This window comes from Boleophthalmus pectinirostris, unplaced genomic scaffold (assembly GCF_026225935.1).
Source record: "Boleophthalmus pectinirostris isolate CB_2022bp ecotype Guang Dong unplaced genomic scaffold, ASM2622593v1 HiC_scaffold_16, whole genome shotgun sequence".
Taxonomy (NCBI): Eukaryota; Metazoa; Chordata; class Actinopteri; order Gobiiformes; family Gobiidae; genus Boleophthalmus; species Boleophthalmus pectinirostris.
In genome coordinates this window covers 15,849,153-15,863,862 of record NW_026571095.1, presented here as the reverse complement: position 1 = coordinate 15,863,862, position 14,710 = coordinate 15,849,153, and the positions used below count along the sequence as shown (strand labels likewise).

Here is a 14,710-nt window from a genome sequence, read left to right as displayed (position 1 = left end):
TTTAAAATGTGTATTAGGTTTGATCAGCCTGAACATTTTACAACAGAGTCGAAATGATTCAGACCGTCCACTGAAAACCCTCCATTTGAATATAGATGATCTTGGAAGTGGCCTACAGTATGAGGTACTAATTATTTTTTATGATTTTTATGATGTTTCTTTTTTTAATTAATAATCTAAACATATTTTTATGTTTTAAGGACAGTGAAGGCAGTGCAGAAGCTCCAGAGCCAGAGTTACAAAATCTTGCCCTTTCTAGAGACCTTAGCCCAGAGCCACCTTCACATCAAGTAAGACACAATTATGATTATAATTATTACTATTATTATTATTATTATTATTATTATTATAGATTATGAGGGCTAACAGGAATTTATTATCAATCAACTGTTCTAGTGCTGATAAATGTCACGCCTTAATTGCAGATTCAGAGCAAGAAAAACCTCTACAGAATCTCATAAATTCAGATTAAACAGCTTTCATATTGATTTTACCCTTCGTAGATTTTTTATGTGCATGAGGAGGAAGTAGACATAATTGAAACATTCTTTTATTACTAGAGTAGTACGATCTTAATCTTAATTGTCAATATATGTGTTGTCTTTTGTCTGTTAATCATCTCCTGTTAATGATTCTGTCATGATTCTTCTTGTGGTTAACGTTATTTGCAAAATGCCCTTTAGGAGTGGACTTTTGCAATTTAAGACTAGGAACAATAATACTTGTGTCCAAAATGTGCAAAGCCATGAGGAGTACCTTATTATTTCTTTTTGTAAGATCATAAGGAATTCTTTAGACTGGCTAGCTTTGTTAGTTGAATTGCTTTCCCTCTATACAGCTTGCTTTGCCGTCTCATTTTTTACATGCCACTTCTCTTGCCTGAGATGTGTTGCATGTAGATGCTTTGATTTTGTGCAGTTGTGTGTTTGTAGTAACTTCATCATCATAATTATTATTATTATTATATTTTTTAAAATTAAATTACCATCTACCCTTGCAGGATGACAGTATAAACAGTGATGCTTCCTCCTTCACACATTATATATTTCTTGTATTTTACAATGTTCAAATATTTATTCATGAAAATATATTTTCTTGTTGAAGAATCTGGGAGATATTAAAGACCTCTTGAGCTCAATTAGTCCATCATTAGAGAAAAAGGCTGCTGAAACCAGGTAAGCCTAATATTTTATATTATATTATAATACTCTTTATTTATTAATTTTTTTTGCATTTCATAGTAAATTTTGGGTATTTTGTTAGGCCAAAGCTGAAGGAGGCACCTGCTCCCAGAGTGGATCGTCTGAAGCTGCATCAATCGAGTCCTTCTCCTACATTTTCAGACTCCTCTCATTCAGACACAAAAGACCACCTCCTCCCCAAAAACACTGATTTGGGGTCTTCCATTGGGTTTAAGAGACCTGAAACTTCAAGGGGCCGCCCAGGACGAAGTCAAGATACAAAGCTGTCCATTCAAAGCCGAGAGAAGAAAGATGAGCCTATTGAGAGACATGAACACACGTCAGATCGTGAGGAACAGGAGGAGAGAGAGAGAAACTGATGAAGGAAAAACAAAAGAGGATTCAAAAACTTCAAGACGAACTGAAGAGACAAGAAGAAGAGGAGGAGAGGAGGCTAAAGGCTGAGAGTGAGGAGAGACTGAGGTATGCAGTTTGTAGCTTTGTTGTTATACATTGTATATATTGCACCAGTGTGAAAGCTATGAAAACCATAAAGGAATTCTGTCTTGAAATTATTTGTTTTAATTATACAAGAGGCCCATCCAATAACTATTCAATGAGGAGCTTTATGTAAATTTAAGTTAAACAAAATATTTAGTCATGATATAGACTGGGTTTAGTCCTGTTTAGTTCTGGGTTTAATCACGTTTAGTCTAAATTATGATGTGATAGAGTATGTTCACACTTGCCCACACACCACCAGTCAAAACAAACCATTTTGAAAGTGAAACCATATGTAAATTTTTTTTCGTCCCAGGATGCTACGCGAGTCACTGGTAACGAAAAGAAAAGAGGAAGAAGCCAAACTTAAAGACGAGTCTGAAAAAATTCTGGAGGAGCTCAGAGCATCTATACGAGCCCACTGTGAGGAGCAGGAACAAAAAATCAGGTTTGAGCCGATTGTGGTTCACTGAAAATATATTTGCAAAAATGTAATAGCAGAATTTGATTTGATAATTTGATTTTATAACTAATCCCGATTATAGTTGTCACAATTGATAATATAACTGTGAGATGCATCAAAGTTTATTTAAAGCTATTCAGTAAAGTATAAAAAGAATTTCATCACAACATTCTATAACACAATATCATGCAATAGAGGTGGGGGGCAGGTAAAACAAATTTTGTTAAAATGCTGATATATCTGGTAATATAGCATGTTCAGGTTCAACATTTGTGAATTCATCTTTTGGATATTTTAATGAAATTATCATAACAATAAAAATAGGGAAAAATGTCTCTTGTCCACCATGAGTATGACATAATAATATTCTATAATCTGAAAAGACAAAGTAAAGGGGAGATTATAAGACCTGTATAATAACATAATAATAGTGGTATGTCATAATTGTGGTTTGAATGAAAGGGCATTAAAATTTGGTGTACATTGTGTCATCCTATTCAGGCAGGAGAGAAAAGCCATCCTCGCAAACCTCCAGACTGAATTAGAAGAGGAACAAGAGGCAGAGAGAAAGAAGCTTGAAGTCAAAAAGAAGCAGGACCTGGAGCGACTGAAGGTTGAGACTGAAGAGGAGATAGAGGAGGAGAAAGAGAGACTTCAGAGCAACAAAGAGAAGAGACTCAGCGCCCTCAGACAAGAGGCAAGGAGACTGGCATGGACATATTAGGCACATTTAGATTGTGCCTAATCATGTACAAATATTTTCAGTGTTTATCTACACCAAAACCATGTTTTGTATCTAACTTTTCTGGGTCTCCTTTGGTTTATTATTTGGCTAAAGGGAAAATGATGTGATAACCACAAATACTGAACTAGAATCATTTATAAGTGATCAGGTCTATAATCTCACAATACAACACCCACAATGTGCACAGCAAGACACTGATTTAAATGATCTGGTTATGTATTTGTGTTTTTTTTTTTTCCTTTGGGCTATTGCTTATACTATACCAAAATACCATGTAGTCTGCACATGAATTCTAGCTCCTTTTTGTCTCATCTGAAAGTATGACATAAAATCGAATCTCCTCTTTCAGGAGAGCCTTGAGAGGGAACGTATGATGATCAGACTTAAAGACGAAATACACCAGTTGGAGGCCTCTCATGGTCTTGAACTGGAGAAAATCAGAATACAGCACAATGTTCAGATCGAGAAAATACAATTGGAAAACGCACGCAAGGTAACACCAGCAGAAAGATATTTTTATTAATGAATATGTTGTGTGAATTAACCAAGTGAACAAAACTATTCTTATATTTACATTTATTTTTAGGAGAATGAACTTAGAGACTTGTCAAATGAGTTGGAGCTACGGACCGGCCGACTGCAGAGCCAGGAAGCTATGCTGCAGTCCAAGGTAACAGCTGCAGTAGCTGTAGTAGTATTTTTCTACTTCACAACAGTGTATTAAAAATCGAATCAAAAGTATCTGCTTGTAATACTAGGCCCTGCCCTTCATAACATAATCAATAAACAATCAACAATAACATAATCAAACAATAAAAGGGTTCATTAGCATACAACAATAGGTATATTGTTAAAACAAGAATTAATTGTTTTTATGCTCTCCTATTTTTTCTTTCAGGAAGCCCAAATTGTGGGTGATCTGCAACAGACAGTTCAAAAAGGTATCTCACTTCTACAGAGAAAAAGAGGAGAAACTTCAGCATTTGGAGAGCTCCTTGACCAATAAGGTGCAGCCATCACTACTTGATAAAGTTTTAGTTTGAATTGTTACAAATTGTCCTGTATTCTTGTTGACAAGGATGTTAGTCTGTCAAACTGAACTTGTTTTTTTTCTACAGCCTTTGTTTGAAAATACTTCTCGAATACCTGAAAGAACTGTGACTTTTGATGTGAGTGAGTCAGATGTGAGCAGCACTGTGGACCCACCTTTCACCAGAGGTAAAAATATATGTACTATTAGGGGCAATAACAGATGAGTTTGTAGAGCACACTAACTGCAGTTATGCTGGTTTTGATTCCTCCTATTGATGAAGTATATTCTGTTTCTGTTCTTGAGCAAGACACTGGAATTACCTAGCCTTTAGTATTACAAACACAAAGGAATCTATCATGTCATTATAAAAAGGTACAGATGTTTGTCCAATAACCTGATAATTGACGGTTCTTGCTACTGACAGGAAATACTCTTATTGTGTCCATGAGCAAGACACTTCATTCCAGTTTCCAGTGTTACACTGGTGTATGAGTTTAGTTTAGTAAAAAGCGTTATTTAAAGGTGCACTATATAGCTTTTCTCGTGGAGGGTCCGCAAAAGCAGGTGGCATTGGAAAAGTTACATTTTACTTAAAGAAATAATAAAATACTTTTTAACCATTAGTCTATATAGATTGATTCAAATGTTAACAGTAAACTATATTAATCTAATGCTTGTTTTCAGATCAGGCTGCAGTCCCACACAGAGTCCAGGACCTGGTGGAGTCCCTGCAGGAGTCCCTGCAGGTGATTTCAGGGCAGTTGAACACGGCGGTGGGAGTGCTAGGTTCTTTAGATCAAAGACCAAACCCCGCCTTCTCTCTACCTCAGCCCGGGCTGGACTTCAGCACAGCCCACATGAGGCGTTCACAGATGTCTGAAAACTGGGCACCGCCACCTCCAATGTTCAGCTCCACTGTCAACACTGGACTGAAGACCTCAGAGGACCTCATCAACAGCAGATGGAGGCAGATATTTCCTGGTACACAATAATATGTTTTGTTTTATTAAGTTAGATTGTGTTCGCTCAGACAATTGCCATCTATACCTTTTGATACAGGGATCACATATTTCATGATAGATCTGTTGTGGTGTTTCATTTAAAATAATTTAAGCTACATGAATATTTAATTACTATTGTATTGTATTATATGCTAGCAATTCTTATTGTAAAAAAAAATCTATATTATGTTGGAATATTTTAGGAGCAGCAATGGGGCCAAGTGTTTCTAAACGTAGCACCTCCTACTCTTCTCACACTCCTCTCAGGTAATACACTGTTATTGTGTTGTTACTGTTATAATAGCTTGTGTCATATATTAGATATATTTTTGGAGTGGACTCATGTTTTTGTGTTTTAGTCAAAGCAACTGGAGCGCCCCCTACAGGCAGAGCACCACAGAGGCAGACGGACACAGACTTCAGGACTTTATTGACAGTAACAAGAGGTGGCTCGAGAGCCGACGCAAAGACACCAACATGTATCCTTTCAGTAAAATAATATTGTCTTACTAAATATTAATGTCCACAATTTGAATGAGACTTAAGGGCCTATATTACACTATTTTTTGCTCTAAATTATGTTGTTTCTTCATCACAAACAGACCTGGAGTTGTGTTTTGTTTCATTCACATGTTTAACACACAAATCTTGTGGTTCTTGTAGTTCTTCTCTCAAACTGAAAAACACTGTTCCAACTTGTGATGTCATGAGGTAATATAGGAATTGTGCTATTGTTTTTTTTTACACTCCATACACCTTCACAAGGGCCATTTAGATTATTTCAGACCTGGAATTGCTAATCTCTAATGAACTAAAGGTAAAAAGTAGCTGTAAAAAAAATACCACTGCATGACATCTCAAGGTGAGCATTTTTGAGCCTGGAAATGTAGACAGATTACTCAAATGTGGGAATAAAACACAACACAACTCCAGGTATATTTTTGATGAGCTAACAGCATAATATGGTTTAAAGCTCACAAGGGTCAATTTTGTGAAATATAGGACTTTTAAAGCTCATTTTGGCAATTATGTCTTTGTTTCATTTCTTTTACACCTTTTTATCCCTTAATGTTGCTGCTCAGACCTTTATTGACTCGATATCGTCCTGCGACAAACGGTGGTCTGATTCAGCTCGGTTTGGACAACAACAATGAGATATGAGTTTTCCATTACTGACATTACTTTATATGAGTGAGTGCTCCAGTGCTTTCAACACCATCCAGCCACTGCTCCTGAGGGACAAGCTGGAGACTGCTGGTGTGGACTGTGACCTGGCAGACTGGATTTTGGACTACCTCACAAACCGGCCCCAGTTTGTGAGATCCACGAACTGCGTGTCTGACCTCCTGACTGGTAGTGTGGGGGCACTGTCCTCGCGCGCCCTTTCTTTTCACCCTCTACACTGCAGACTTCAGACACAACACGGACAGCTGCGTCCTGCAGAAGTTCTCTGATGACTCTGCCATCATTGGCTTCATCAAGGATGATAATGATGTGGAGTACAGAGGACTAATACAGGACTTTGTGGACTGGTGTCAGCAGAACCACCTCATCATCAATGCAGGGAAGACCAAGGAGATGGTGGTGGACTTCCGCAGACGTCACTCTACTATCCTCTCAGTGAACATCCAGGGAAGGGACATTGAGAGAGTGGACTCATATAAGTACCTGGGTGTTCATCTGAACAATAAACTGGACTGGACTCACAACACAGATGCACTGTACAGGAAGGGCCAGAGCAGGCTCTATCTCCTGAGGAGACTCAGGTCTTTTGGAGTGGGGGGGCCACTCCTGAAGACCTTTTATGACTCTGTGGTGGCATCAGCCATCCTGTACGGTGTGGTCTGCTGGAGCAGCAGCATCACAGAGAGGGAGAGGAAGAAGCTGGACAAGGTCATCAAGAAGTCCAGCTCTGTCCTGGGCTGTCCTCTGGACTCAGTGCAGGAGGTGGGGGACAGGAGGGTCCTGACTAAGGTCATCTCTATGCTGGACCATGAGTCTCACCCCCTGCAGGACGCTCTGTCTGCTCTGGAGAGCAGCTTCAGTGACAGACTGATTCACCCTCGCTGTGTGAAGGAGAGGTTTCGCAGGTCTTTCCTTCCTGCTGCTGTCAGACTTTACAATAAACACTGTCAACACTGAACATGTACCAGTAAATCATAACCATGTGCAATTATTTTTTTAAGTCTATTTTTAAATTATTTTTAAGCTATTATTTATTATCTGTGTTACCTTTTCCTGCTGTTCTGTAATAGTGTGTTGCAACACTGGAATTTCCCCACTGTGGGACTAATAAAGGCATATCTTATACCCACATTTACAGACATTCACCTTACACTAGGTACATTTACCTACATTTGACATTTACCTACATACTTTTTTTTTTTATATATATATATATATATGTAAATTAAATAAACCAGAAATAACATTGTAGCATAGAACCAGGGCTACAGTGCTCTATATTGTTAACTGTTTTGGATATTTGCTAATATCAGTAACATGGATTTTGTCAAGAACAATGCGCTGTTACAATCACATTACATTGCTGTAAAAGGAATTGATTGATCTGATTCAGCTCGGTTTGGACGACAACAATGAGATACGAGTTTTCCATTACTGACATTACTTTATATGAGTGAGTGCATAAGGCTAAAACTCCTGTCCTCTGTCTGCTGGATTTCTGTAATAGAGAGATCTAAACCAAGTCTATAACAGGACTAATCCACGTCTAAATAAGGCTAAAAAAAGGACTTAACAAGTGCTGCTGTTCCTTTGACAAAGAGAGAAGAGAATTACATTATTGATGCATTAAAAATTATGTTTATTGTAACTTAAATTTAGTTTACATGTGCTTCAAGCCCGAACTGGTCATTGTTTACTAAGGTTTAGTTTGAAAATTCATTGACAATCATAGTTACAATTCTCTATACTGTTAATTGTTACAGTGCTCTATACTGTTAACTGTTTTGGATATTTGCTAATATCAGTAACATGGATTTTGTCAAGAACAATGCGCTGTTACAATCACATTACATTGCTGTAAAAGGAAGGCCAGTGTTGTCTGTGATGCCTATGTAACACGACAGTGATACTGAAAACTATTTATTTACAGATTTTTGTAGAAATAACATTGTAGCATAGAACCAGGGTGTGCTTTAAGATGTTATTTTATACATTACTCTACATCACACCAAAGACATATTTCAAAACAGACTGCTAATTTTCAGACTCTATACAAAGTCAGAACGTGTTTGTCTAATATAATTTAACCATCCCCCCCATAAATTTTCAAATTTGTCTTTCTCCAACCTAACTGATGCCGTCACTTTCTCCATATTGTATATATTGAGCATTACATCCACCCACTCTTCCACCTTAGGTATTTGATCCGTCCGCCATTTTTTTGGTGATTGCCTTTTTGCTCGCCAACAGCATAATTTTCAGTATATTATAATCAATCCTTCTAGTTAAGTTCAGTATATCAGTTTTACCCAGATAAAAAACTTCAAAGTTTAGGGGAACACTACAATTTACTACTTTATCAATAATAATTTTAACTCCTGTCCAATATGATTTCAATAGTGGGCATCCCCCAAAAATGTGAAAGTGATCTGCCTTGGAAGTACCACAAGATCTCCAACATTTCGTATCTGCATATTTCCTCTATGCAGGGGTCAGAAAAAAATCTACTTATGTTCTTCCATCCATATTCCCTCCAAAATACAGAGTTTGTGGTTGTCCACTGACTTAAACTTATTTGTTCCCAATCCTCTACTGAAATTACAATGTTGGCTTCTCTTTCCCATCTTTCTTACACATACTCTGTGGTGTCCCCTTTTAAAGCTTCCAAAGCTGTATATAGTTTAGATATAATTTTACTGATTAACTCTGATTTAAGTGCATCCAGAAATATTTTAAGAATCCCTGATTGAAATAGGTCCCAGTTTACTTTATTAAGTTCTTGCTTTAAATAGTGCCTTAGCTGTAGGTATCCATGAAAATCCTGCTTACCAAGATTAAACATGTCCCTTATCTGTTGAAAACTTAGCATTTCTTTGTTTTTTATTATCTCCCAATGCATTTTTGGACCATTTTCCCATGCTCTGAAGGTGCCATCCAACTGGTTTGGACCAAAATCAGTATCGTATGCGATCAATCTAAATAATCTACATTGCTCTATTAAATTATGCTTCTTCAAGAGACTGGACCAGATTGACAGAGACACCCACAGCCAAGGGTTAACCTTTTTGTTTCTTCAATATTTGTAATTTAACATCAAACATTAACGCCTGTATTGGTGGTTTCATATTACCCTCGATGTCTTTCCATTTTGCAACATAATCTGGATCGCACAAACTCAGCAACACCTTTAACTGAGCAGCTTGATAGTAACTTTTTAAACATGGAAGCGCCAGACCACCCTTATTTTTTGCCAATTGTAAAGTTCTAAATTTTGTACGTGGTCTTGCTCCTTGCCATATGTATCTAGAAATTAATTTGTCCCATTCTTTGAAGTCTTTATCCGTCACCTCAACAGGGAGATTTTGAAAAAATATATAATAGTCGAGGCAGAATATTCATCTTAATTATTTCCACTCTAGATGCAAGACTTAGATAAGGAATTAAATTCCATTTAGCTAAATCTGTTTTTATATTAGATATTACAGAATTATAATTTGCCATTTTCAAGTTGTCCAAATCTTTCGTTAATGTTATACCTAAATACTTCATTGACTGCTGGTCCCATTTCAGCAAGTAATTTTGTTTTATAGCTAAACTTGGCTCGTAATTAAAAAGCAATTATTTGGGTTTTTTGAACATTAATTTTTATAGCCTGCCAGTTTACCAAATTCTGTCAAACAATGCATCAAGTTTGGTAATGATAAGTTTAGTTTCTCCAAATAGAACAGTACATCGTCTGCAAACAGGGCTATTTTATGCTCCACTCCTGACACGACAACTCCATTCATACTATTGAGCTGTTTTACCCATTGGCTGAGTGGCTCCAAAAACACAGAAAATAAGAGTGGGCTGACAGAACATCCCTGACGACACCCCCTTTCTAATTGAATTACCTTAGACAAGCTACCGTTGACCTTTACCCTTGCAATAGGATTTGTGTACAGAGACTGTATAGTTCTGATAATTCCCTCATGAAAATTAAACTTCTTCATAACCCTGAACAAGAACTCCCATCTAACAGAGTCGAATGCCTTTTCTGCATCCATTCCCAAGATTGCTGCCTCCTTATTTTCATCTTTAATATGCCGCATAATATGTAGCGTTCTGCGAATATTGTCATGTGTTTGTCTATGTTTTATAAAACCTGTTTGATCTAAACTAATAATTTTTGTCAAGATATTCTCCATTCTCCTGGCCAGTATTGCAGTGAAGAGCCTATAATCCACATTAAGCACACTTATTGGCCTATAGTTTGAGCAATTAGTCACATCTTTACCCTCTTTTGCAATTACTGAGATTATAGCTTCCCTCCAAGATTCTGCAATTTTTCCTCCCTTAAGAATCCAATTAAATGTTTTATGTAATAGTGGAGTAATTTTTTTCCTGTAAATTTTATACCATTCTGAGCAATAACCATCACCCCCCGGACTCTTACCATTTTTTAGCCTTGAAATTGCAGAATTTATTTCTTCTACTGTAATTTCTGCCAATAATTTCTTGTTTTGCTCTTCTGTAATTTGTGGTAGATTTAACTCCTCTAGAAAACTGTCAATTCGCTCATTTTCAATTTTTGTCTGTGCATATAGTTGGCTGTAGTAGTCTTCAAAGCACCTATGAATTTCACTGGTTTTGTATACCGTTTGATTTGTTTGTGGGTTTTTTATCTTGTAAACATGTCTCGTTGCCTGTTGTTTTTTAAGTTTGTAGGCCAGAAGTTTTGCAGATTTACTACCAGCCTCATAATATCGCTGCTTGGTATAAATCTTTTTTTTCTGGATTTCTTGTTTGTGATAATATATTATTTATTTCTGCTCTTTTTGTTTTAATATCATTCATAATTCTTTTGTCACCATTGTTCTTGTGAACTCTTTCCAATTTTTCTAAGTCCTCTTGTAATTTTTGGAGTGAGGCTTGTTTAATCTTTTTAAGTGAACTGATTTAGCAATCAGTTTCCCTCTCAGTACTGCCTTGCAAGCATCCCATACCACTGCTGGGGATACCTCCCCATTATCATTTTGTTCAATATAATTACAAATATCTTTCTCAATTTCCTCTCTTATTTGACCATTTAACAGGCTTGCATTCAGACGCCATATTGTAGTTTTTTTCTCTGTCCGATCTGTCCAGTCTGAACTTCCAAACATGAGGTCTGAAAAGCGACCTTTTTAGAGCTTCCATCCAGCTCCGAGGGAAGGCCCCTGGCTCCAGGAGGCAGGGGGCCCTCTTGGCCTTTTAAGGCCCTGTTCATTCCTACAATTGTTTTGGTCCTTGTTTTCCCCCCCTTTTTTTTTTTTTTTTCTTTAAAGTAAAAAAGAGAAATAAAAAACAGAGGCACCCCGACCAATGCTACAGTTAATAAAGGAAAAGAAAATTACCATATACTTGTGCTTTTCTTGTGCGTTGGGTTATTGACAGTGGAACAGTCATAGCTTGAACTCACCACACGGTCATCTCACTGATAAGAAACAACACTTGTCTACTGGTCTTCTTCCCTGCTTCTTCTGAAGGCCTGTAGTTTCTAACTGCGGTGTTGGCTCCCTGTGCAAGTTGCCACATTCGACGCGACATCATCTCCAATGCACACGAGAACACGGGCACACAGGAACACGGGCACACGAGAACTCGGGTACACGGGAATTCGAGAACATGAGAACACGGGTACACAGGAACTCGAGAACATGGGAACACGGGTACAGGGGGTAAAAGGACTGGGATTTGCCGTACATACATTATTATTATGTTTCATTGTTGCTGCTGAAAAACGAATTTCCTTCAGGATTAATAAAGCATTTATCTATCTATCTGGGAGATCAGGGGTCCCCAATACTCAGGCCCTGGACCAGTACCGGGCTGAGAAAGTGCAAACCCCTCCTCTCATACTCCGCGTGGATTGTGCCTCTTCTTGCGTTTCCCGCGCCTCTAAACCAGGACTAAAAAAGGATATAACCAGGACTAAAATCAGTTCTAAACCAGGTATAAACCAGCTCTAAAACCAAAACTAAAACCAGGATTAAACCAGGACTAAACCATGACTAGAAACAGTTCTAAACCTGGACTAAAACAGGATTTAACCAACCAGGACAGAACCAGAACTAAAACCAGGACTAAACCACGACTAGAAACAGTTCTAAACCAAGACTTAAACCAGGACTAAACCACGACTAGAAACAGTTCTAAACCAAGACTTAAACCATGACTAGAAACAGTTCTAAACCAGGACTAAAATAGGATTTAACCAGGACTAAACCAGAATTGAAACGAGAACTAAAGCCAGGACTAAAACCAGGACAAAAATCAGTTCTAAACCAGGATTAAAACAGGATTTAACTAGGACTAAACCATGCGTAAGAGCACAGTTCCATTAATCACATTTGTGGATAATTTTATCACCTGTGAGACAAACAAACAAACAACAACGGCATCGAAATGAACAGAAGAGAGGACAGGGAACAGCTCTAATTATTTTGACTCATGGGATCCACACACAAACTGAGGTAGTGCAATATGAAAAAAAGAAAATAGATGATTTTGTCAACTATAAATGAACTAAAAAAATAAAATTCAAAACCATAACAACTGCATTTCATTTGCCGTCAAAATTAATTTTAGCATCAGGACTGAAACTAACCATCAGAAGTGTTGTTTGTTTTTTTTTTTTAATTAGTTGCCTTATTAGTGATTTTTTATTTATTTTTTTTCTTATGTAAGTTTTATCAGACAACAGTAAAAATAAAATATAAACCAGAACTAAAACCAGATTTAAAACCAGGATTAACCCATGTCTAAATCAGTTCTAAACCAGAACTAAAAGCAGAACTAAACCAGAACTAAAACCAGGACTAAAATTAGTTCTAAACCAGGACTAAAATAGGATTTAACCAGGACTAAACCACAACTAAACCAGGACTAAACCACAACTAGAACCAGTTCTAAACCTGGACTAAAACAGGATTTAACCAGGACTGAACCAGAACTAAAATCGGTTGTAAACCAGGACTAAAAGAGGATTTAACCAGAACTAGAACCAGAATTAAACCACAACTAAAACCAGGACTAAAATCAGTTCTAAACCAGGACTAAAACAGAATTTAACCAGGAACAACATCAACAACTTTTACTCATGGGACCCACACATGAACTGAGGTTGTGCAATATGAAAAAAGAAAAAAAAAAACAAATTAACTAAAACTAAAAAATATATATAAAGAAAAATAATAACAACTGCATTTCATTTGCCGTCAAAACTCATTCTAGCATCAGGACTGAAATTAACCATCAGCAGTGATTATTTTTTTTATTTTTTTTTTTATTAGTCGCCTTATTAGTGAATTTTTTAAGTATATTTTACCAGACAACTGTAAAAATAAAAATACTGAAGGCTAGAGAAGATAGAGAATATTTGAATTTTGCATAATGGTGTTTTACTGATGAAAAACTTGTTCATTAAGTAATTCACATTTAAGAGTTAAAATAGTCCGTCAATTATTTTAATAGTTAATTAGTCAGAGTTTTAATTTATTTACGTGGATACAAAAACATAGATTAACAATGAAAGAATCAACAGTGTTTGAAGCCAAGGAAAATGAGCATGAGCAGCCCCCGGACGAGCTCTGACAGTTTTGGAGAAAAGCAATAAACAAAGTGAATTTATCAAGAGAATCGAAAATACAAAAAAAAACAAATATCTCGCTCTTAAAATCTCTGCAGTTCTGGTCTTCGTCATAAAAATGTGGGTGAAAAAGAGAATTTCCTAAACGTACACTGTGTAACTTTTCGGTTAGGGGTCGATTACCTACTTGTTTCTATGGATATATCGTCGCTCTGCCCGGAATGTTCCACAGTGTGACTTTAAAACAGATCACGAGACAGAACATCGTAGAATCCCTCTAGAATCACAGGATCTGCTGTTTTTGCATTTATCTTCACCTGGTTTATGATTTTCTCTGTAATTGCTGTTCTGTCTATAAATGAAACAAAAACTTTTTTTTTTTTTCCACAATATCCTCAGAAAGTGGTGTCCATCCCAAAGATGTGATTGTTGTCAGTCTGGAACAAACACATTCAAATCTTTGTACAACTGTCACACTCTTGTAGATGGACAGTCAAATACAATTTGTTTCATGGAAACAGTCCTTACATTAACTCTGAAACTGATTACATAAACCTTTTTGGGATATCACTGTTACCTAAAATGCACCTGGAAATTAAAATAAAATGGATCCAAGTCGTCCCTAATTACAAAAAACCCTTGTGAATGCGGACGACTACTTCACACGGTCAGCTATATTCTATTACTCCAAAAATATCTGCAGCTAAAATAGATTGTGAAACTTTTTTAAAATGGTTAAATCTAAAACTTCTTCAGACGGTCAGCCATTTTCAATATAGCTAGACCTCTTTAAAATACTCCAAAAATATATGGACCTAAAATGGATTGTCCGAAAATGTCATTTGGTGACATTTGGTTACTGTCACCAAAAATGCACCTGGAAATTAAAATGGTTAAAATGGATCAGAGTCCTTGAGTCCAGAGAGACTTGAATGTGAACATGGACTACTTCTTAAGAGAGACAACTATTTTCTTTTTCTTTTTTTTTAACA

General features: G+C 36.7%; 1 protein-coding gene across 1 annotated transcript in view; it reads left to right on the top strand.

Moving 5' to 3' along the window:
* LOC110173384 (centrosomal protein of 164 kDa-like) overlaps positions 1 to 6,100 on the top strand; it is an 18,219-nt gene extending 12,119 nt beyond the window's left edge. Inside the window, 15 exon segments of the mRNA XM_055151928.1 lie at positions 201 to 290; positions 1,105 to 1,175; positions 1,264 to 1,451; positions 1,535 to 1,664; positions 1,999 to 2,130; positions 2,647 to 2,842; positions 3,240 to 3,383; positions 3,477 to 3,560; positions 3,789 to 3,851; positions 3,853 to 3,897; positions 4,009 to 4,108; positions 4,608 to 4,904; positions 5,128 to 5,191; positions 5,284 to 5,403; positions 6,007 to 6,100. Coding sequence (XP_055007903.1) covers positions 201 to 290; positions 1,105 to 1,175; positions 1,264 to 1,451; positions 1,535 to 1,664; positions 1,999 to 2,130; positions 2,647 to 2,842; positions 3,240 to 3,383; positions 3,477 to 3,560; positions 3,789 to 3,851; positions 3,853 to 3,897; positions 4,009 to 4,108; positions 4,608 to 4,904; positions 5,128 to 5,191; positions 5,284 to 5,403; positions 6,007 to 6,100 — 1,818 coding nt within the window.
* Positions 6,101 to 14,710: the final 8,610 nt, after the last annotated feature.